Source organism: Rutilus rutilus, assembly GCF_951802725.1.
Source record: "Rutilus rutilus genome assembly, chromosome: 16".
Taxonomy (NCBI): Eukaryota; Metazoa; Chordata; class Actinopteri; order Cypriniformes; family Leuciscidae; genus Rutilus; species Rutilus rutilus.
Window position 1 is genome coordinate 24,574,804 of NC_140224.1, and position 23,000 is coordinate 24,597,803.

The window sequence follows — 23,000 nt, forward strand, 5'->3', positions numbered from 1 at the left end:
TTGATAACTTAAGTGTCACTCCTAGTCAGTTTTGCCAAGTCCATGGTTCTACACGGTTGCCGCAGGTAGTTTTTGTAGTCAACGGGTTGAAGTGACCCCCCTCTTCGATGCGATTTCTAACTCCTGGAACGAGATGTTTACCGGGGGACCCCTCCCTGGATCGCGATTGGGCTATTTTTGGCCCTGATTGGGCTAGTTTTGATTAGCAATTGGACGGGTTTTGTTTTGCAGACTTGGCAAACCTGCTCCAAGTCCTCCATATACTCAAGATCCCCACAGTGTTTTTCTTCTCGCAAATTAAAACAGCGAGAAGATAAAAATTAACAATTCATTTGATAATTTAATGCATTTTCATTTGTTTCTGTCTTGTTTTCTTGTGATGTTGACTTCATCTCCTCTCAATATTTCTCTGGTCCCAGTTCCTTGAGTTAGCAATTAAACTGACCACATGTTTCTCATGTTTAACGCTGGTAAATGGTAAACGCTGAGGTAGACCGTAATTAGTAAGTGGATAGATAGGTGTGTATGCGTGTTCTCACCGGACAGTTTCGCAGGTCGCCCATGGTGCTGGCGTTGCGGAGAAGCTCTCCAAACATGTCGGGTGTGGGCTTCTCCTTGCATTCCAGCATTCGCACAGCTTGGTTACTGCAGCAGAGGGAATAAGAGACAGATGTGTCCTCAAGCACCAATGTTAACACCACTGATGGGAAATGCACACACAATTTTACATCCATCAATGTTGAACTATAACGGAAAGAATAATAATACTAAGTGATACACCTACACCATTAATTCAGCCGCTCAAAAACCTTACAAAGTCTACAGTACACAGATGTTACATATCGTCAGTAGATCACTATTCCCTGGAAGACATCAGAAACTAATGTAGCAGCACTCGATCTCTGTTCCATCTCCACATGGTCTCCATCAGGACAAGAGCCGCAGGCCTGCACAGAAATCAGCGTACTTTACTGGCTAATGTTTCTTTAAGCTAAGCGTGATAGCATCCATTTGACATGCAGCATATCTGCACACATGAACCGTCTGTCAGCATGTCCGCATGGAGGAAATGTGCCAAGACAGCCCCTTAAGGGCTAAATACAACCTATACGCAGACACTAATTTAGATCAGACAGACAGGTCTACCCTTTCTCTCACTGTCTTACTTTCAGCATTATTCAGTGCTTTACTTGGAAATGACGGTCATACTGAGAATTACATTTAATACGTACTTTTTCACAGTAAACGCCACTCCTCTCTTTGCAATGAAATTGTTAAGGTTTAAAAATAGCCACTTTGACCTTGAATCTCTCTTCACATTGTTTAGCATGCAGTGTTTATAATCTCAGATTACCGCTCATCATATTCAACACATAAATAATGCTGTTAAGAGGGTGGATGGCATCATCTTTTTTTCTTTTCTCGCATGTTCCCTGCATATTCATCCATCTATATAAGCTATCACAGGCATAAATCTTAAAAATATTACCATTTGCAGGGAGACTGAGATTTGCAGGGTAATACAGACAATTTGCACAATTTATGGTGGATTTACAAACTATGTGATGTTTTCCATTGTGTCTCCATTTAGTTAGTTATTTATTTATGCTTATTTAAAAAGTATGCAGTGCCAATAACACCAGTGCAATTCTATGTAAATGCGACCTGGCTGACAATAAAAACAAACCTTGAATAAAATGATGTACATAATAACAAGTTTAATATGCATTTCATTTGGAAGAAGAAACACAAATGTGCCATCCATAGGTAGATGCCTGGTTTATAGTGTAGAAACTGTACATCAGTTCTTTTAGACTGACAAATTTGAGCCTCTCAATACAGATAAACCTGTCCAATCTATTTCAGAAAAGAACGAAATAAATAAATCCTACGGGTTCCATTGTTTTCCGTTATATGTGCGAGCCTGGTTAAACAGCTTTGTTTCTGGATGAAAAACGCTTGAGTTAGGATTTTGAGCATATTGCGTAGTCTTTGTTTTCTGGTGTGTGTTTGTGTATGCAGGTGGACGTGGCTTCCCACTGAGAGCGCGTGTTCATATTAAAGCCGTTGTGTGAGAATTCAAAGCTGCACAGGGGTGCCTGCATCCAGAAGTGAGGGAACACATTGTACTATAATTTATTGCCGTACGGCCACGTGGCAAAGCACACGATTTACTGTGGAGTAAGAGTGTGTTTGTGCGAACCCAAGAGAGGACAGAGACTGCTTGTTTATGCATGTGTGCAATGCAAAACCAGCAAACTGTGTGTGAAATGGTAAAGGTTGATGAGTATTTAGCCATTAACTCTGCATGTGCATTCAGACCTGGGGCCGGTTGCACCAGCTGTACGAAAGTTACAGCCTTAGCCTAGTTTTGATGTAAAGGGGCACTAAGTTACAGTTTGCGCAATACTACCGGTATATAGTTTTGCGTTGCACCATTAAACTTAGTTGAAGTGTAGATCTACACATAAACTAAATATTTACAGAAGCCACCGACCAGGAAAAATGGTAGGAATAAAATAGCAGACTGACTGAATAACATCAATAAGCTGTTGTTTTACCCAAAATACTTCAATACTTTAGACATAAATGATAATGCTGACATTTACACTAGCTTTTTAAGAGAGAGAATATTATGTGAATGAATTATTTTGTTAGTGGCTTTTCAACACAAGTTGTGAATGTCAAATAAAATCAGTCATAAGTTATTTGCATCAGTATTTATTTACTGATCCTTTTTAATTACAAATACATTTTCTGACTGTTATTTACACATACAATACCGGTTATGTTATTCATGATTAAGTAGTGTCACATTTGAATGGAAACTTATTTTTCCATTATTTACATGAGGCAAAAGAAGTTAGAATCAAGGATAAACTGAAATTCATATTTGAAGGCTGCTTTTGGATCATTGAGGGTAAACATCATATTATGTGTCCATGCATTACTTTACGGAGAGCTTACAACCTACTAGCTACATTCTGCCTTAAGAACTAATGGTGCACCTGAATAAAGTACAGCGTTACAAACTAGCTAGTTGTTACTAAGCCTCTAGTGTGGACTTCTAATTTAAGTAAAAACTTACAAATGGCTGGTGCAACCCTACCCTGGAGAATTGATTCTTTCATATCTGATACAGAAATCATTGAAGAACGTTTAAGATATGTTTATTTTTCCCCAGCCTGTCACAACCAGGGCATGTGAGCGAAGTGGAGCGGGATGTCCTTTAACAGTATATCACTGCATCTATCTTTTTAACCCTAAGCAAAGAATGAAAAAGAACTTTGCTGTGAGTGTATCACAAAATGAATCTTTTAACTCCACCCTCCCTTTCAATTTCTTCTCCGTCATTCTTAACCTTGATTTTTGCTGTGCATTTATTTATAAGGTTCGCAACTTCATTAAAACCATATAACCTCCATAACCTTAGACCTATTGCTTATTTTTACATATTCTCAAACCAGCATTTCACAAAGAGCATTCTGGGTTGAGTGAACGGCCCTGAGTGGACTAAGCGAGTGGAGCAGAATCTTCAGAAAAGCGCTTTCAGCTCCAGACGAAATATTATCGCTCGCATGCTCTGGTCGCAACAGATCCATGAGTGTCTTTCATGTGATTTTAACATCCAACTTTGCATGATTTATGTTGATAAAAGTGCTTCCTGTATCGTTGAAGACCCTGACCTACATGCTCAGTGATATTAGCTGTGTCCCAATTCGAAGGCTCCTTCAAACGCGGCCTCGAAATGCATCCTTCGTTTCCCGGGCAATGAAGGATACAACAGATGGACCTTTCGCGGCCTACCCTACCCCAGAATTCATTGCGCGCCAGTGACAACAGGATTTTCTTGAGAGAAATTGCCGTTTTGTTGCCGAACCATGTTTTGTTTTCATACAGTTGAATGTAACTTTCAAAAAAGCCAAGTACAAACGCTACTGCTGCTTGTCCGTCCCATTTAACAACGCTCGGTTCTGCCTTCGAACTTCGCGGGCACGGCTTTGAAAGATGTCTTAATAAATCAGGCCCTTAGTGGCTATTCCATCATTTGGCAATGCATATCAAAACAAGAAAGTGAAATTCTGAATTGTGTTGGAAAGCTCAGATGCCGTAATCGTGATTCTTTCTGATGTCCTAGAGAGTGTGCTGGGGACAAGATTCCACAGGGATTGATGGGTAATGTCCTATCTGTGTCCTCAGCGGTCCACTTTCTTATAGGAGAAATGGTCTTATCGAGGTCTAAACATCAGATGTGTTGTGAAGCTCTCAGAATGAAATACTGTACAGAAAGAAGAACGTTTCAGGAAGAGTTAAGAGTAGGTGTGTGCACATATATGTGGGTTTTATATGTGGGAATATAAGGGAATGGGGATGGATAGAGAGAGGAAAAGACATAAAACATGACAGATGAAGGTTGCATGTGTGTGTAACAATACATACACTAGAGTGGGAGAATAGGTCATGAGGGAGGGGTTTGCGGAGGGCACATTTCCTGTACATAGCTCTAGCAGATGACTCTCACGGGTCTGATACGTACGATGACAGCTAATAACCTGTGATATAGAGCCTCATTCCAGCCTAGCAGGTCGGCTTTAGCATTCAGCTGGAGCTGGTGGCTCACTTACCCGATAAACACTGTGGAAGGCTCCCTTGCCTTCAGTTTCCGGTCTGATGTGTAAATCGAAACCCTCACTCAACATCAAAGTGACAAAATAGCCACAATTGTCAGTTTCCAGCACTAAACGGCGTACACACACCCCTCTAAGTCTCAATAGATCACCCTCAACCGCAAGAGTATCCATCATTTGTGCAGCACAAGACAAACTGAACCAAAACACAGCAAAGTGCAGGACAGTTGGCGGTAATATGGCCACAGATCTTTTTTCAGGTTCAAGATCTGTGGAGGCAACTGAAGGTTGTCGGATTGACAGGGGTGCTATTAGCATTGGGATCTTGAGTAAGATTAAAGTCACCACAAGTCAGCATTCTTTTTGTTTTTTTATGGAATATTGCAGTATTTATTGTAAATTATTTTTATCAGTGCACATCATTATTTTTATTTATTTATGTGCCCTCATCATTTTTAATCAAAATAACTTCCCGAGTAACGACATCTCTTCTCTTCTCTGATGACATTCACCCACTCACATGAGATCATAGCAATAGCACATCACAACAATCCTATGATCCAATCAATTTCCAATGGGCAAAATCAATGCCTGCCCTACATTTTTTGTTCGAAAAGCCGTTTCACTCGGATATACTTCACAATAGAGAAGAAAGGTCTATTGCAACTTCCGTTTCATGTAAACCTCATGTCGCTCCAGTCTGCATGAAATCAACATTGACCCTATTTAGTTTGTTAGAGCACATTGAGTATATAAATCGTGAATAATCTGTGCAAGTTAATCCACAGAAGAAAAAAAAATTCTTGAATCAGAAAATGTACTTCCTCTCTGAAATGGTGTTTCTCCTCTGATGACATCAGTTTGACGGCCAAGGTAGAGCATCCTTAACCACTCCCCTCCAAGCATAAGTCTGCTGCGAGCTAGAGATGGTCGCAACTTCCGGTTCTTTAAAGTGTTTAAGCCTAAATGGCTAATCAATGGTTTCGTTTCAAAACATAGTGAGCTGCCTACGTAGACGGCATTTTAAGGAATCATAGCTACGCTTTCAACGCAAATGGTGTGCAATTTGTTTTACTTAATTTCATTTTACCCAATTTAAACATCCTTCACAAAGATAACAATCCTAGAATGCATTATGACAGGCTCTTTAAAATTAATACAAGGCTGCATTTATTTGATCACAAGTACAGTAAAACACGATTGAGAAATATTATCACAATTTAAAATAACCATTTTCTATTTTAAAATTTTAAAATGTAATTCGTTCCCATGATAGCAAAGCTGAATTTTCAGCAGTCATTACTCCATGATCCTTCATAAATCATTATAATATGCTGATTTAGAGCCAAAGAAAGATTTCTTATTATAAGCATTTTTGTGCTGCTTAATATTCTTCGGCAAATGGTGATGTATAATTATTATTATTTTTTTTCAGGATTTTTGCTGAATAGGATTTCAAACGAACAGAAATTTTATAAATATCTTTACTGTCACTTTTGATCAATTTAACGCATCTTTGCTGAATTAAAGTATTAAATTCGTTAAAAAAAATTTTTGTATTGTATCATCAGCTTAACAACATGCTAACATTGAAAATGAGTCTCTATTTTAGTGGAGTTGCTGCCTATGTAAAGCATTACAAATCAGTCACCAATAATGTTTTTAGGATGCTGACTTAGAAAGCAGCTGTCTATGTAGAGAATAGGCAGTGAGACGCCTCACTTTAGGTTCTAGGAGCAAAAAACCAATGACACCATGGTCCTCCACTTACCAGAGAGAGGTGGTGGAGATGTAGTGCACCATCTGAATGAAAGGGAGAGGATCCGACGTGGCTCCACAGTTATTACAAACACACTGGAAGAGACAAAAACACATTCATAGAACAAATGTTAGGAACCACATAAAACGGACAATAAAGAAACACATAATGTCCCTCACCAACCTGTTCGAAAAGTGTCATGGCAAACTTCTGATGTGGGATGCAGTGCTTGGCCGTGCAGATGTCCTCCTTGGTCTCATCCGAGATGTGGAAGTGGATCCGCATCAGGAGATTCTCCTAGAGAAAAAAAAAAACACTGAGTGGTTGGATCATTTCTAGTAACTGTGTGTGTGTGTGTTCATGTTTTTCTATCCCAGTGGGAACTTCAACCTGAATGCATACAGACTCATGAGGACTCGTGTCACAGTGGGGACCTAAATCAAGGTCCCCATGGGTAAACAAGCTTATAAATCATACAGAATGAGTTTTTTTGGAAATGTAAAAATGCAGAAAGTTTTCTGTGATGGGTAGGTTTAGGGGTAGGGTTAGTGTAAGGAGATAGAATATACAGTTTGTACAGTATAAAAACCATTAAGTCTATGGAGAGTCCCCACAAAGATAGTAAACCAGACATGTGTGTGTGTGTGTGCGCGCATGTGGCTTTCTCGTTTCTTTGATCCTGCTTTGATAAACAATTCTGGAACAAGATGTTTAGTGCCAGTGCAGTATAATGTCGCCTATTCTTACAGCATTTAAACAGTGAGGCATCTCTGAACGGGTGTTTGTGTGTGTGTATCAGAGACAGTGAGTTGTGTGGTCCGGCTCTTATATTCATTTTTCTCTGTCAGCACTCACTTCACGTTAATCTGATCAAGTGAGAACAACACATCTATTTTTCATAAGAGTCCTTCTGATTCCCTGGCTGAACAAATTTAAAATCAATCGATCACACTGCAAGTTCCTGACAAAGGACAAAGGAATACAGGGTAAACGAGGGAGTGGGAGAGAAAGTGAGAGAGGTGAATAAGACCATACATCAAATCTCTCGTTCCCTTCCTTTCATCTCACTAACAGCACGGAGCACGCCTGCAAGACCCGTATAACCACCAGTGCTGGAGAAGCTACATGCTACTCCATTTTCCTCAAAACAGTTCACCTATATTCAAGCTGCTAATCTGAAAAAGTATTTAGTTACACTATAAGTTACTAAGGAAAAGATTCATTGAATCTATTAAGGCAACACTTTGTTTTATACTTTTTTTTTTTTTGCAATCAGATCTAAGAGAAATAATAAAGGTGAAAAAATGAAATGTACAAAAATATGAACATTAAATATTACTAATATGACTTGAAAACTCCCTAGTTTATGTAACTATCAACATAACATTCTAATAGCAGCATTTAACTAAATATTTTGAGTGCTAGCATGTGGTTTTGAGAACTTTACTCTTATATATAATACATATATAAGAATTATACATAATAAAAGTAATTTTTAATATAACTACTTTATTTTATTTTATACCTTATTCTAGCTTTTATTTGATTATTTTCAGTTTTCATTTAAATTTTACGTTTTAGTTATTTTATTATGTGCTTTTGTTATTTTTTATTCGTTTTTTAAATATTTCTATTTAGCTTTATTTTTATTTCAGTTAGTTTTATCCATTTCAGTACTTCAACTTAAAACTTATTTCAGCTAGTTGACAAGGCAACATTTCCAATTAAGATATGTGTAATTATTATTTATTTATGCTTTATTTTATTTTAGCTTTATTGCAAAAAAAAACTATTTTTTTAATAGTTTAGTTTTAGATAACAACAACACTGCTATTGAATCAAATGTATTAATCTCACATCGTCATCTTGGATGGGAATTTTGCAATGCATTCTTGTATTTCTCAAAGAATACAGTGTTTCCAAAAGGTTTTCAGACACTGCAGCCACTCTTAAGAATTTGAATTTCTTTGGAATTTGCAATACATAGCAAAATATCAAACCCAAGTGAAATGTATTGTGAAAAAAATTGCTGGTAAAACATTTCATGAGACGAGGGGACATGGGACAACAAGCTTTCTGCACTTTATCATATAAAAATCAGCAAAGTAGCATTATGTCATACTTTTGCAGAAATCTACATGGTTTTGAAACAGTCAAGCTACTGTCTCGCATTTAAAAAATCAGTACTGTTGCTACTAGTTACAGTAGCTACATCTCAACACTAATAACTCTGAGTTCACCGAGCTCGGAAATAAAGACTCTTCACACATTGCATTTCAAACTAATTTTTCACTCTGAAAAATGTCACATCTCATGCCCGCCGCTAGACACTTCTCATTGAGTATCACACAACAAATCATTAGTGTATGGAGCGTTTCATTTCCGGCTCAGATAATAACGCAGCTATTTATGCAGGGGTGCAGATGTGCAGAGGAGCGAGGCAGAAATGAAGAGTTGGCATTTCGCTAATGTACTGCCTGTCGTCTGCTGCACGTGAGGAGAGGGGTTGGCGTCTAAAAGTGGAGACGGATGGCACAACGAGCGCTTTGGCCCCGTGCCTACATCTGCCTCGCAAATGCGCCAGTCAAACAAATGGGAGAAATCATGGCAGCTCCATTCAACAGATCCTCGGCTAAAAATAACGAGCCCGCAACAGAAACAGACCTTTGTTACCGAACTGCAGACGAGGTGCTAATTGAGCTAAATAACACTTTGATGATGCTGTCTTTTGTGACCTTATGAGTAAGCACAGCTGCATTCACATATCTATGGAGGAAAAAAAACCTGACATAGACAGTACTGGCTGAATATAAATGGGTATTTAAGATGGAGCCAATCACAGGGTCTCTCGGCGAGCTATCTTGATTGGACAGCTCAGCCACTCGCCCGTGAATGATCGTTCAATTGCTTATTTGCTTAAAAGCAATTATCTGTATTGATGCTCATGCGGTGTGTCCTTTAAGGACATAAATGTGAGATAAACGCAATCTATGGTCCTTAATCAGGTGCGGCCAAATAATCAGGTCTGGGGATTAGAGGAGTGGGTTGGGGAGTACAGGAAGACCTTATAGAAAGCTTCCACATCCTTAATGATCCCATCCGAGCTCATCTAAAGCAACAGCAGGGCCCATTCATATGCCTGCCAACTCCTGCTGTCATATGCCTGTAAAGCCCATGACGTTCACAGCCATAAATCTAAATGTCTACTTAAAAAACAGCCCTGTTGCAAAAGTCTACGTAGGCCAACCTTACATACAATGTGTTCCACATGAACCTTTTCTATGGTATTATGGTATTGTAAACCGTCTAACTGTTTTTGAATGCAAGAAAACATCTTGCTTGAAGCAGTGTTATTATTGTTAAAGCAACTACAATAAAACTAAATGAAAACATTTTGCTACTTGAAACCTAAGAAACTAAATTAAAACTAAGAATGATAAAGGCAACAAAACTAAACTAAATTAAAAAGATGCATTGAAAATAAAAAATAATTAATAAAAACTAAAAACTAAGGAAGCCAAAATACTGAAATAAATGCTTTAAAGAGAATGACTTGAAACTGATTCATTTGTAGTGACTCCACTAATGTTTGTCAAATGAAGTGCAAGTGAAGTGCATTAACACTCACATTATATTTCAAGTTAGTCTGGGGCTAGCATGTGGCTAAGCTAACATCTTCATTCTCAAAGAGCAAATAAAATACATAAAGCACACATGCTGCATGAAATAAGTCGCTTTTAATTAGATCAAATTACTCTTAAGTGCTGAATAAATTATATTAATTGGACCATTTTTACTGAGCTTGTCACAACGCATTCTAGGATTACCTCATCCAAGAAAGATACAGTGGTCCGCCCAAAAAAATTTGACATTTAAAAATGTATGAATTTTTTGGTGCATTATAAGTGCCATTTATTTTAAAGAAAAAAAGCACAAACATTCTTTTTAAGCATTTCACGTTTTAAAACAGATATAATGTTCCAAATAATGACAAAAGGATTCGAAAATATCATAGTTCATGTGATGAACTAAAACTTTGGCTACTCTGCTTGGGGAAATTGGCTTTACACAACACATTCATTAAAATCTCCAGGTGGTTAAAAGAATTGCGGAAAAAAAGGTCTATTGTCACTTGATTTGATATTTTGCAATTTCTTCAAATATAAGTCTGCAAGTACTTTTTTTGCCACTGTACATACAGTGCTGACAAAACATCCTTCATGTCGAGATGTCAAAAAACAGTGCAGTTCACTAGATCTTGGAACATAGCTGACCAAAGTTGACAGAAAGAATTGACATAAGATCATGTCACAGAATCATTTAAGACAAAAGCTATCTCCCAACAATAGAAAGAAATATAACCATTCCTTACTTCACAGTTAAATATAGATCAACCTCAGATGGTTTTATTTAAAGTCCCATTGCATTCTAAGAGAATCCTTTCAGCCAGACATTTAGATTCAAATTCTCTTATCAAAAATACAACAACATGTCCTGCCATGCACATCGCCAAAACACATCTTTTTCAGTAATATATGAATATTAAAGTTGTCAAACTTCAGCTGTCTGCCTTTCTCCGAAGTTATTTTCCCTACGCTGCTCAGACTCCATGTTTCCATTTCTACCACTCTTCAAACCACACAAGGATGTGCACAAGCAGCAGTGCTTGAAATTCAACACCTAACATCTCTGGAATCTAAGATCAAGGTTGACAAAATCCAAGAGAGGAACAGAAATAGACAGAACTGAGAGGTGACGCGAGGAGAGACGAAAGTAGGGTTGAGGAGAGGTGAGAAGAGGAAATGCCTGAGAGAGAGAGACAAAGGGATGAGAACAGAGGAGGTAAGACGGGTATAGCTGATCACTGTGTCAGCAAAAAGAGAAAAGTAACTTATTAGGAGAAAGCGTGAAAAAAAAAAAAACGGTGAGATGGGGATAAAAACAAGTCTTACAAAACACTCAGCCGCGTCGTCCATGATGCCCAGCTGGAAGCGCTGCTCGTCTTGGAAGGTTTTGGCCAGAGCGCTGCGCAGAGCGTCCGATGGGAGCACCTTTTCACTGCTGAACTGGAACTGGGCGAAGATGCTCTGAAACCACAAAGGGAAACAGCGCCTCAAAAGTAAGAAAGAGAAACTGATGCAACTAAGTAACGCTACCGCACACAACAGCTTTCGGCAGCCTGCCCGCTCACTGTGGAGAGAAAATACACATCAAGAGAGGAGGGCTGACATACTGTACTGTAAAAAACATTACACTGCAATACAACCAATCACAGACTCTGTTAGGACAAATCAATAAACAAACAAACACACAGGCTGTTTCAAAACCTAGTGACTTGCCTACTTAGTCCTTAGAAAGTATGTTTGTACATGATGGTCAACAATGCAGTCTTGCTACGTAGATCAGCAGGTTTTGAAGGACAGTAAACATGTCTGTGATAATGTCAAAAATGCTGTCTTAACTATGTTCTGGACCCAATCAAACATGGCCAAAAATGCTATTTAAGCAAGGTAATGCAATACTATTTATTTATTTAGCCAATTACAATTACAAACTAGTCATTCAAAATTGCTTACGCTAGTAGAATATAAAGGAAAAATACAAACAGTCCATTTAAAAATGTTTAGGCAGCTGTGCACTTGTATGTCAAAATGTGTCTATGATGCCCACAAATAGTAAGTAGGAAGCGTGCTTACATTTTTTTACAGATTTGAATGTCCAATAAAGCCAAGAAAATGTTCTAGTGTGCCCTACCTATTCCGTCTAAATGGGAAGCTCAGTATGTTTTGAAACACAGCAAATGTTCAAACGTGTATAAGTAGGCAGTTCACTAGATTTTTAAGCAGCTAATATTGGAACATTTCCAATAATGTCGAAAAATGTTGTCTAGGTAGGCAGTTCATTAGACTTTAAAACAACTAATGTATGAAATATCTAATAATGTCCCAAAATACAACACTGCATTAAGTTTAGTAAGATTTTAATGTTTTAGTACGATTTTTTTTTATGTTTTGAAAGAAGTCTCGCCACGGCTGCTTTCTTTGATCAAAAATACAGTAATACTGTAAAGTATTAATACAATTTAAAATAACTTTTTACGATTTTAATATATTTTAAAATGTAATTTATTCATGTGATGGCAAAGCAAAATTTCAGTCCAATTTTCAGTGTCACATGATCCTTCAGTAATCATTTTAATATGGTGCTCAAGACACATTTCTTATTATTATCAATGTTAAAAACAGTTGTGTTGCTTAATAGTTTTGTGGAAACCATGATACTTTTTGAGTATTCTTTGATGAATAGAAAGTCCAAGAGAACAGCATTTCTTCTAAATAAAAATATTTTAAAACGTTATAAATGTCTTAATTGTCACTTTTGATCGGTTTAATGGATCCTTGCTGAATAAAAGTATTAACTTCTTTCCAAAAAATTCAAATAATAAAATAAAATCTTCCCAATCCCAAACTTTTTTACATTAGCGCAAGTATAAGCTCATTAGTTTTGAAACAGAGTTTTCAAATGGGCCCAAAAATGTTATCTAGTTAGGGTGAGCTGACAAGGTTTTAAAACACTGTGGACAATTGAACATGCTTAAATGCTGTACGTACATTTACATTTACATTTATTCATTTAGCAGACGCTTTTATCCAAAGCGACTTACAAATGAGAACAATAGAAGCAGTTAAACTAACAGTAGGACAACAATATGCAAGTGCTATGACCCTTCTCAGTTCAATCTAACGCAGTAAGATTTTGTTTTAAATAGAACAGAATAGAATAGAAGAGAAAGTTAGTATTACTGGATCAAGTGCTGCTACAGACAGCTCACTGCGTTTTGAAACACAGCCATACATTCAAACAGATTTATGCCAACTTCTAGAAAACATAAAATTTTGTGGAGTCTCACACTACTTATTCGATTGGACAAGCTCATCCCTGTAGCACCGGTTGGAAAACATCTAACCAAGATACTGAGCTCATTAACAGTGAACGCTCAAACAAATGCAGAGTCCTAAATGCCTGCGGTGGAATCTATTCTCCTGTCCATCAGCATTGGCACTGTTATTGAACTCAATGAACAATGACTGCAACACAATGCTCTCTCACCAGAGGACATCCTGATAAGCTGAACAAATGGACTCGGGCAAAACTCACAGTGCAAAGGCAAATATTCGCTGCGGCTGCAGTGACACACACATACTGCAGTTTTAAAACCCTCATATATGCAGTGGGCGCAGTGCCCAAGGCAGCCCCCTATTTGAAGGTGGGATGGGGGTTTCTCTCTGAGCGGGACAGGCCGGTGGCTCTGGAACAGGTAATGCAGTGTGATGACTGCACTGCGCCAAGGAGAGAAAGAAAGAGAATGGAGGGAGGGTGGAAGAAAATGAGAGAAAGTGTGGGAGGGACAGACGTAGAGGGTTATGTACCCCACTGAGGAAACTCGATGAGAGGAAAATTCAGCCACTGCATCATTTCCCCATGCAGCTCTAATCACACACTGCTCAGCCCAGCTAAGAGCCTGAAGTGATTTTCGCCTATGGACATATTTTAATGTCCTCTTCCTTACCCATCTCTCTCTCTCTCTCTCTCTCTCGGAGCTGATGAAACACTCAGGACAGATAAGGGCCAAATAGAAGTCTGGTGTGTGTACGCAGCAAATATATCACTCTGGCAATCAGTGCCCAACCAAACTGCAGTTCTGTTCTGCTCTCCTCAGCGAGAGTGGGACAGCAGCACACGCCCTTACATGCTTGCAAGTTGCGACAAACTCTACGAACTCAGATCTGATGTAGAAGAAAACAAAAGAAGAAGAAAAAACAACTGTTGAACAAGCAAAGTCTTTCTGACTTGTAAGAGTGGATTTCCTGCAGGGGTTCAGGCTGCAAGACTGCAGAACAACTAAAGAAACGTTGTTAGCAAGATGGAAAACTGTACATTTCTTGTCTATTACCACCCACTGCTAATTACAACGACGGAAATAAGCGCAGTTACAATAGCTTAATACGTGGGAGAGCGTTGCTATAGAGAGTGACGATATTGTATTGCAATAGGTAACACTTCAAAATCAATACCAAATCAAAACTAGTTAGCACATTATTTGTAACTGAAAAGGTTTAATGACAATATGGTTATGGTTACAAATAGTTACAAAATAGATGTATGAGATGATAAAAACTTATACCATTAATTGTACCCAGCATATGTATAATGTTACCTGACAGATAGAAAGAGAGGGAGGGAGAGTGTAGAGAGTAAGAGAGAAAGAAATGAGGAGCCAAAGAAAGAGTGCCCCAGGAATGGGAGCCAGAGAATAAACGAGACAGAGTAACAGTTACAATCTTCTTTTATCCTTTCCCTGACCATGTGCTAAAACCCAAATGTGAGATGTTTAAACTGACCAATCAGATGATTAAAACTTCCCCCACCGTACTAAAGGTGTGCCAATTTATAGACCCCCGAAGTACACACATCTTGGCCTACAGGCCTTGATCACAATCTGTGCCTTTAGGAACTCCAAATGGTCATTGGGGTAAGAAAGAGGGGGTTGAAAACAATTGAGCATGTTGAATTTGCAGCAATGCCCATCGAGGCAAGAAATGACTTTGATTTGTTGTTCTTGGAAAAATGGAAGTGATAAAATGACAAAATGGTAAGCAAGTGTATATACAGTTTGTAAAACCTAAGTCTTATTTCTTCTGATTTCCCTTTTTAAATGACAAATACAGACTACTGCCACTTGCAGGCATGAAGAGTTACTTCCTTTCAAGCAGGTTCAGAACATTCGTACCAGCTGGCCATTGGCTGTAGTTTTTGGCCCAGACACATGCAATGTGAGGCAACAGTCAGCTTTTGACACCACCAGTTCTTTGATATCAGTTTGATTTGTCTGGGCCTTTATAGTCCTGGCCAATCAGGTCTTCAGCTTGTCTAGATTGTCTCCCAGTCTGGCCAGCTGAAGAGGACTCAAAACCTCTTTAAAATAAGCCAACAGACCAGCCAACCAGGTGTGGAGACAAGTAAACCATAGGCCGTTTTCTCGGCAGGGATAGACTGATTGTTTTACAGAAATAATTCAAACATTGTGGAATATTCAGTTCTGCTCATGGATATCTAGTTAAAGGATTAGTTCACTCCAGAATTAAAATTTCCTGATAATTTACTCGCCCGCATGTCATCCAAGTCTTGTCTTTCTTTCTTCAGTCGAAAAGAAATTAAGGTTTTTAAGGAAAACATTCCAGGATTTTTCTCCATGTAGTGGACTTCAGTGGAACCAATGGGTTGAAGGTCCAAATTGCAGTTTCAGTGCAGTTTCAAAGGGCTCTACACGATCCCAGCCAAGGAATAAGGGTCTGACCAGTCATTTAAAAAAAAAAAAAAAAAAAATTCGTCTTGGACTAGCTCTGCGATGCGCGTCCACTAGTGACGTAGGCGGAAGTACGAAAAACTCTCGTCTCATTTTCTCCTCCAACTTCAAAATCTTTATTTTTGTTTGTAAAGGGCATTTGACTTAGTCTTTGCACGTTCACTTTGTAAACACTGGGTCGGTACTTCCGCCTGCGTCACATGTGACCTTTCCAACGTGATTACGTAAGGTGTGAAGTCGTGGACATGGGGGGTGAGTAAATTATCAGGAAATTTTAATTCATGAGTAACTAACTAATCCTTTAACTTGCTACTTGCCTCAAACAAAACTCTTGAGTATCTTTTAAAGACATGATACAACTAACCTGGAAAATGTACACAAATCAAGAGACTAGTTAACTCCCAGGCTAACTTAACAAGCCAAATTACACCAGTCAACCTGCTTCCCTGGTTTTTATTCTGTTCAAAGAGCTAGCCAACAAATATTGACACATATAAACCAGTCTGAACCAGTTGTGACCTTCCCAAAAAGGACATTCATATAAACTTCTCAAGTTTCAACCACAAGCTGCCTTGAGTCTTTATATTACATTATAGAGTGCGTAGAACTGGAAATCCCATTTGAGGGTTGAGTCGTCCATGTGTGTAATAGCAGTAATGTAAAGTGTGTCAGTGTGTGTGTGATGTAAAGTCCTTCTCATCTCTAACAAGGACATGGAACCCAACTGGACAGGCTCTACTCAAACCATGCAAGTCCAGTCATATGCATACATACTGTATACATTCACACACACAAACCACCAGAGATTGCGGTGTCAGCTGCGAGCCCTCAGGCGTAGCCTGTGAAATAAGACATTAACCTCCACTCAAAGACACTAGACACATATCATCTGCACTGCTCAAAACTCACAAAGGCAATGAGAAAATACAGACATGCACACACACCCTGACAGGAACAGCAATCTTGTGACGCACGTAAATATATTAATATTAAACACTCCCTGGGCTCAGTTTTCAAATTGCAGAGGGATTGAATCTCATGCTGATTATGAGTTTGTAATTGGGTTTAACTCAATCGCTGATTCGCACTACATAAAATGGCACAAACATAGAGGTGTCAGTGGAACTTCTATAATAGGAAACATCAACGTAATAAAGGTGGCGGCTTGTGTGAGTGACTGTGACTTTGCATTTATTTAGTTTGTGTATGCGTGTGTTTCCTGCCTCCAGCGCTGCAGTTCCTCAGCGGGGCTGATGGTCAGTAGAGGTCACCAACCTCAAGGCACTATCACACCTCGTGAAGTGGCAGTAATGCGGGCCCTTGCCACCCAATGTCACAATTCAGCCTCTGTGACATGCAGCCTCTCTGGTGACAAACATTATAGACTTAAAAATGCGGTCAGACCGTTCAGGTTAATTTATTTAGCACAAGTATGCTGCATTCAATGACATTTAATATTAATGACAACAGTGAGATTATCTGTCTGAAGTCATAGTCTCCCCTAAATCTGCATAAATAAAGTAATTGAATAGCAAGTGAATTTAGCAAAGAGAAAATTCATTCTTGAACTTTCTATTCATCAAAGAATACAGAAAAAAATATTAAGCTTAATAATGTTTTCAACATTGATAATAATAAATGTTTCTTGAGCATATTATTTCTGAAGGATCATTTGACTCTGAAGACTGGAGTAATGGCTGCCTGAAAAATCTACTTTGCCATCACAGGTATAAACTTCATTTTAAAATATCTTCAAATAAAACAACAGTGTATTTACATCAAATAAATGCAGACTTGGTGAGAGGCTTTTTTTCAGAAACAATTAAAAAAATCTTACCAACCTCAAACTTGTGAAATGCCACCCTCTCATAAAAAGACAAACTACTAGTAATAAATAACGTATAAGTAGTTGATAAGTTGAAAATGCAATGAAATCAAAGGAGCAAATCAGTAAATAATATTGGCCAAATGTTGCATTCTTGTGCAAACAATCAATGTGAGATTTTTCATCTCCATACCCCTCAGCTCATTTACATCTCAGTAAATGAACATGATATTCCCCACAGTCAGTCTGCTTCAAATAAACACATTTGTAGAATTTTGCGGTTTGTAGAAAGGAGCGGTGTGGTGAGGGCATATTTCAGCACTCATTAGTAGCGTAAGATCATTAAATTTCAATAACATGCCTGGCAAGCAGGCGGCTGGCGGGCGGCACGCGTGAGGAACTCTCATAACCAATCGGCCGAAACTAACGTTCCTCCATTAAAAATTGGTGGTGACATAGCGCATGCCATTCAAGGCCATGGCATGGGACAGCCAGAGCCACTTGAGATCACATGCCACCAGTCCACAGAGGGTTTGGCAGGAAAAGAGCTCAGGGTGAGACCTGAGGGACTGGAATCCGCCTCAGCGTCAGGCATTGAGCTTTACCACAGAGCAAACTTTTAGCACAGGGACTAAACAGAAGCGCGGCGTCATGTTATAAAGAGAAAAAGCTAATGCTGCCTTAACACTGTTGAAAAATAATGCAGTCAACTCAGTGACATATGTCATTTCAGGTACAGCAAGACAAATTATTTTGAGAAGTCATTCCTTTTCCCATTCAAAACATATGGAGGCTTAAAGCTTGTTTGCTTGGACGTGATTAAAATTAAGTCTCTTTCTAAGTCTGCAATTTTGTTCTGAACACTTCACCTGGACAATATCAATTGCTTTTAGACCCCGAATGGTTTAACAGTGAATAGAAATGGAGCTAAATTTAGCAACAGGTTTAATACAGCGAGAAAAGAGGAGCAAGAGAGAAACAGCAAGAGTGTGAGTGACGAATAAAGAATGAAAGAGCAGGAGAAGGACAGGAAGAACAGATCCTGGTAAACGGTCATAAATCCTAGCAAATATGTGAAAGCGTTCTCATGATACGGCTTTGTGTCACCACAGCAGAGTGATTTCTGATGCCTCAGCACTTCACACACTTCATTTAGAGAGAGGGAGAGAGAGAGCACATTTGTGTTTCATATCAACAAAGTAGCCCAGAGAAAAAAGCACAAGCACACACAATTCAAACCTATCTATCTATCTATCTATCTATCTATCTATCTATCTATCTATCTATCTATCTATCTATCTATCTATCTATCTATCTATCTATCTATCTATCTATCTATCTATCTATCTATCTATCCAGCTGTATGTTTGCTGTATGTATGTATGTATGTATGTATGTATGAATGTACTATGTATGTAGGTATGTATGTATGCATAGGCAAGAGCTGCATCACCACATGCATGCCAATAAATATTCAAGCACAAGAAGAAGGGAACGCAATTAAGCCACAGTCACACATGCAAAATATCTTCGGACACTGCAACGGTCAGAATACGTCAACGGCCGTGAGTATCCTAGTAAATATAGTCAGTTATGTCTAAGTAAATGTAAACTAAACAGTTGAGAAAGAAAACACATGTATATCAGTATATTGGATCCGTGCATTAGTCTTAAAGTGCTGCTGTCTGCGTTTTTTATGTTAAACAACAAAGGACAGAAAAAGATCACTCACTGCTCTTAACTGAATAACTTTTGCAACTTCAATAAGGATTAATATATTTAATTTATACAGTGAAGAGTTTTAGCTGTGGTATCGAAATTGGCTATTTTTATGCCCGGTCATTTTTCTTAAGTCACCGGTCATTGGCAGGTGTGGCAAAAAGTTCGCTTTAGGCCGGCCCTGCATCCATCTGTCTCTTCATCTATCCATCTTTCAAGCCGTCTGGAATCCGTTTGAATAATGATTACAAAACTATAAATCACTATACACCATTGCAAGTCCAAATCCAACAGGTTTGCAAGTTTTACCACATGCACATCACTCATTCTCCTTGCATAAAAATAATTCAACAAAACAATATTTTATGGCAATTTATTATTTTATTTAGCCATGTAATAAGGATATTATATAATCAGCCAGTTACTACTATCCATCTATCTATTGATCCATCCATCCAACCATCCATCAACCAGAACCAAATACATAAACATTAAAGACTCAGGACCATAGTTTCTCTATCATCATTGAGGCAGCACTATGACATAATCTCAGTTTGACTTCTGCAACACCCTATACTGGACAATTCAACATAGCCAACAAATCACTTATGTCAAATCTCACAACTAAAGACAACCAACTCCAAGGCAACCAAGACCAAAAGGCACAGGCTGTCTTTATGACATCATGTGGGCGTGACACTAAGCTATCAGAGAACAGAGTAGCCAAGGTAACAGGTAGCCGTGGAAACAATGGAACAGAACCCATGCTTACATCAGTAGAGGAACCAAGTGTTCAGCACAGAGAGAGCAAGATCCCTGGACATGAAATAAAGTGGAAAATTACCCAACACCAGAACAAGATTAGACCAGACACAAAGTAAAGAAAGAAAAAGACCTCTCGATCCATCAGGCTATTTGTACTTCTCCTTTTCTCTCAGGCGTAAACACAGCCAACAAGAAATGTTGGTATTTTTGGAAACAAATGGCCAAGTACAAATCTGACGGCAAAGATTTCTTTTAACACAAAACAAGGAGCCTTTTAAATAAATATGTCAGTTTTGTGACTTCTTACTGGTATGTGACACCTTTAAATAGCACAGCTACTTTTAGCCTGAAGGCGACAAGAAAACAGGATATTGTTTGAGTGAGAGGCCTTTGCTTGTTATTTAAAGAGACCCAAGTTGTTTTTCCTAGCATACTGTATATCTCCCTCTCCTCCTCCACCTCACATCTCTATCACCCGCCAGGCAGGAAATTAAAAAGACTTCCTCGAAAAGAGCGACAGTGCTCTTGATGTTGAGAATCTCATTTCCATTCTATTCCTGTGCTACAGTAAGGTCAGCAAGGAAGTCAATTAGTCCGAGCAGCCTCTACCCTTACCTTGCTGGATCATTAGAAGAGCAGCCTGGGCACTCTAGGAGACTCCTGTAGCCTCAAGCTACTTTTCTGAGAAGTTCGTTTTAATTTGCTATGCACAACAAGGCGCTTTTTGGGAGGACCTGGTAACACTCACCTTCAGAGCGCAGAAGATGCACGAGTCCTCCATGCACTTGTGGGTGTTCAGTTGACGGAAGCTTCTGCGGAAGATGTCAAGATGCCAAAGGACCTGTGGTCAAGAGAACAGAAGGGTTAAGTCAACTAGAGAAAGTGCATTCAATTCGAACTGTCAAGTGGACACTGAAGTGCCTATCAACAAAAACATCTCATAAACGACCCACATTCAAACCACCACCATTCCAGATGAAAAGACCAGTATGTTGTGTTTTAGATGATTCTACCCACCTTGGAATACAGTTTTTTTAACTAGCTACCAGTAAGACTTTCTTGGCTATCCAACTTCACCAGAAAGACCATGCTGGTTGACCAGTATTTTTGGTTGTCATATATTATATATTGAGCAATATATTGTATGTTTTGGGCACGCTTATGGTTCACCTACTAGACCAGCACAAAACCAACATGGATGACCACCAACCAGCAGAACTAGCAAATCCCCTATATTTCCAATATCATAAATGCAATTTTCACATTTTCATAGCACCACGCAAACATCACCAAACGACATTGCAAAAATTTTCAAACACACTTCGTCTGCTTCTATTGTTCAGGCCAAACAAGCAGGTTCCATCCAATCACAAACTCCATTAGTCAGGCTTTTCAGGATATCCATGCAAATGAAACAACACTGAAAGTGCCACATAGCCACAGTCTTTACTTTTTTGGTGACATCAACATACCAACGGATGGCTTACTTTCTTAGTTGCCTCTGCACAGGACACTGGGATAGCAGAAAGTAATTCAACATAAAAAAACGACACTCGCACTCACCCTCGGGGCAGGTTTTCACATTACAAAAAAACAGCCCAGAGGCTTCCTGGCCCCGTCCCACGGCGATCGGCCAATATCTGCACAATTCTCCAATCCTGTCAATAAATATGAGCCAGTCTTAGCTGCTGCTCTCACTCTGATCATCTGCCAGCTGTCCACTCCACTTAATCCTCTCAGCAGACCAGGAATCCAGCACTTCCAGTAGCCGTCCCGGCTCCGGCAGAGGTTCAGACCCGGATCCCGGCAGAATGAGGAGACAGGGAGGAGAAAGGATGGAGCGGAAGACAGTGAGAAATAGAGATGTGGGAACACAAACTGTCTGGGAGAGAGAGGTGCGATCGCACATGAGGAAGAGAGATGGAGAGAGAACGAAAGAAGGGGAGGGGGGAAAGATAGAGCGAGAGAGAGAGAGAGAGAGAGAGAGAGAGAGAGATATGGTGAAGTGCGTAAGAATAAGAATGCGCGTGGAACGCAGAGGGGGAGATTGCTGCAGAGATATGAAGCTATGAATAACCGAGACATGCGGTACACGCTGCGGATCAGAGTTGTTTGGAGTTCACCTGCCCCGGGCACGACTCTCACTCATCATATAGAGCGAGATGTAGAGAACCTGCAAAACTAAAGTGGAACAAACAGCGAAACTGCACCTTTACCCGCAAGCAACCATCTGGACCCGAACACACACACACCATTGATCAAAGCTTTATCCATTCCTAATGTATCCAGCACTGCCAACTGGGCCCGAACACAAACCCATAATATCATCATCACCCAAAACTGGGCTTATACACAAACAGACCACACACATAACAGATCAGCATTGTTCTTCAGGAAAGCAACAAAAAAGGACAACAATGCAAAAAAGCAGCAAAATCTCACTCTGTGTGGAAATCAGTTTTATCTGCTAACAATGCAGGAATGCCATGCTCAGCTTGGGAAGCTGTGCTTTATTATTTTCTGTAGGGCTTGTGAGCGTACAATAGCCTGTCCATACCTTACTGATAATAATAAACTAAGGCACCGTGTAGTAAATCCTCAAGCATATTTGGTCATCGTCAAAGCACATTTAGTCCTAGATATAGGGTCAAACATAGAATGAAATTGTAAGCCAAGCAAAATAAAACTTTAGTAAAACTTACAAGTAAATAGTAATGCCGAACAACATGTGCTGGTGTTGTTGGCTGTGGTTTAAAGCAGAATTGTTCATTTTTTTATTTTTAACTGTAATTATTTAAAATAATTAATATTTACCGTATTGTTCTGAATATAAGACGACCCTGATTACATGACGCCTTTTTTCAAGATGTACCAAGATGTAAAAGGTTTCATATTTCATATTTTAATTAATTTTTATATTCAAAGTATGGCAAATAC

General features: G+C 39.0%; 1 protein-coding gene across 6 annotated transcripts in view; it reads right to left on the reverse strand.

Moving 5' to 3' along the window:
• Window positions 1–23,000, reverse strand: part of usp54b (ubiquitin specific peptidase 54b) — a 110,742-nt gene that overhangs the window by 23,791 nt on the left and 63,951 nt on the right. For 3 of the 6 annotated variants that reach the window (XM_084433596.1, XM_084433594.1, XM_084433598.1), the window contains 5 exons: window positions 20,812–20,904; window positions 11,340–11,474; window positions 6,571–6,684; window positions 6,400–6,482; window positions 540–648 (listed from right to left, as the gene is read on the reverse strand). In XM_084433596.1, the coding sequence (XP_084289722.1) occupies window positions 540–648; window positions 6,400–6,482; window positions 6,571–6,684; window positions 11,340–11,474; window positions 20,812–20,904 (534 nt within the window). Of the gene's footprint in view, window positions 1–539; window positions 649–6,399; window positions 6,483–6,570; window positions 6,685–11,339; window positions 11,475–20,811; window positions 20,905–21,626; window positions 21,941–23,000 lie in introns of those variants that run through there. The other 3 variants (XM_084433599.1, XM_084433595.1, XM_084433597.1) reach the window with 2 other exon arrangements.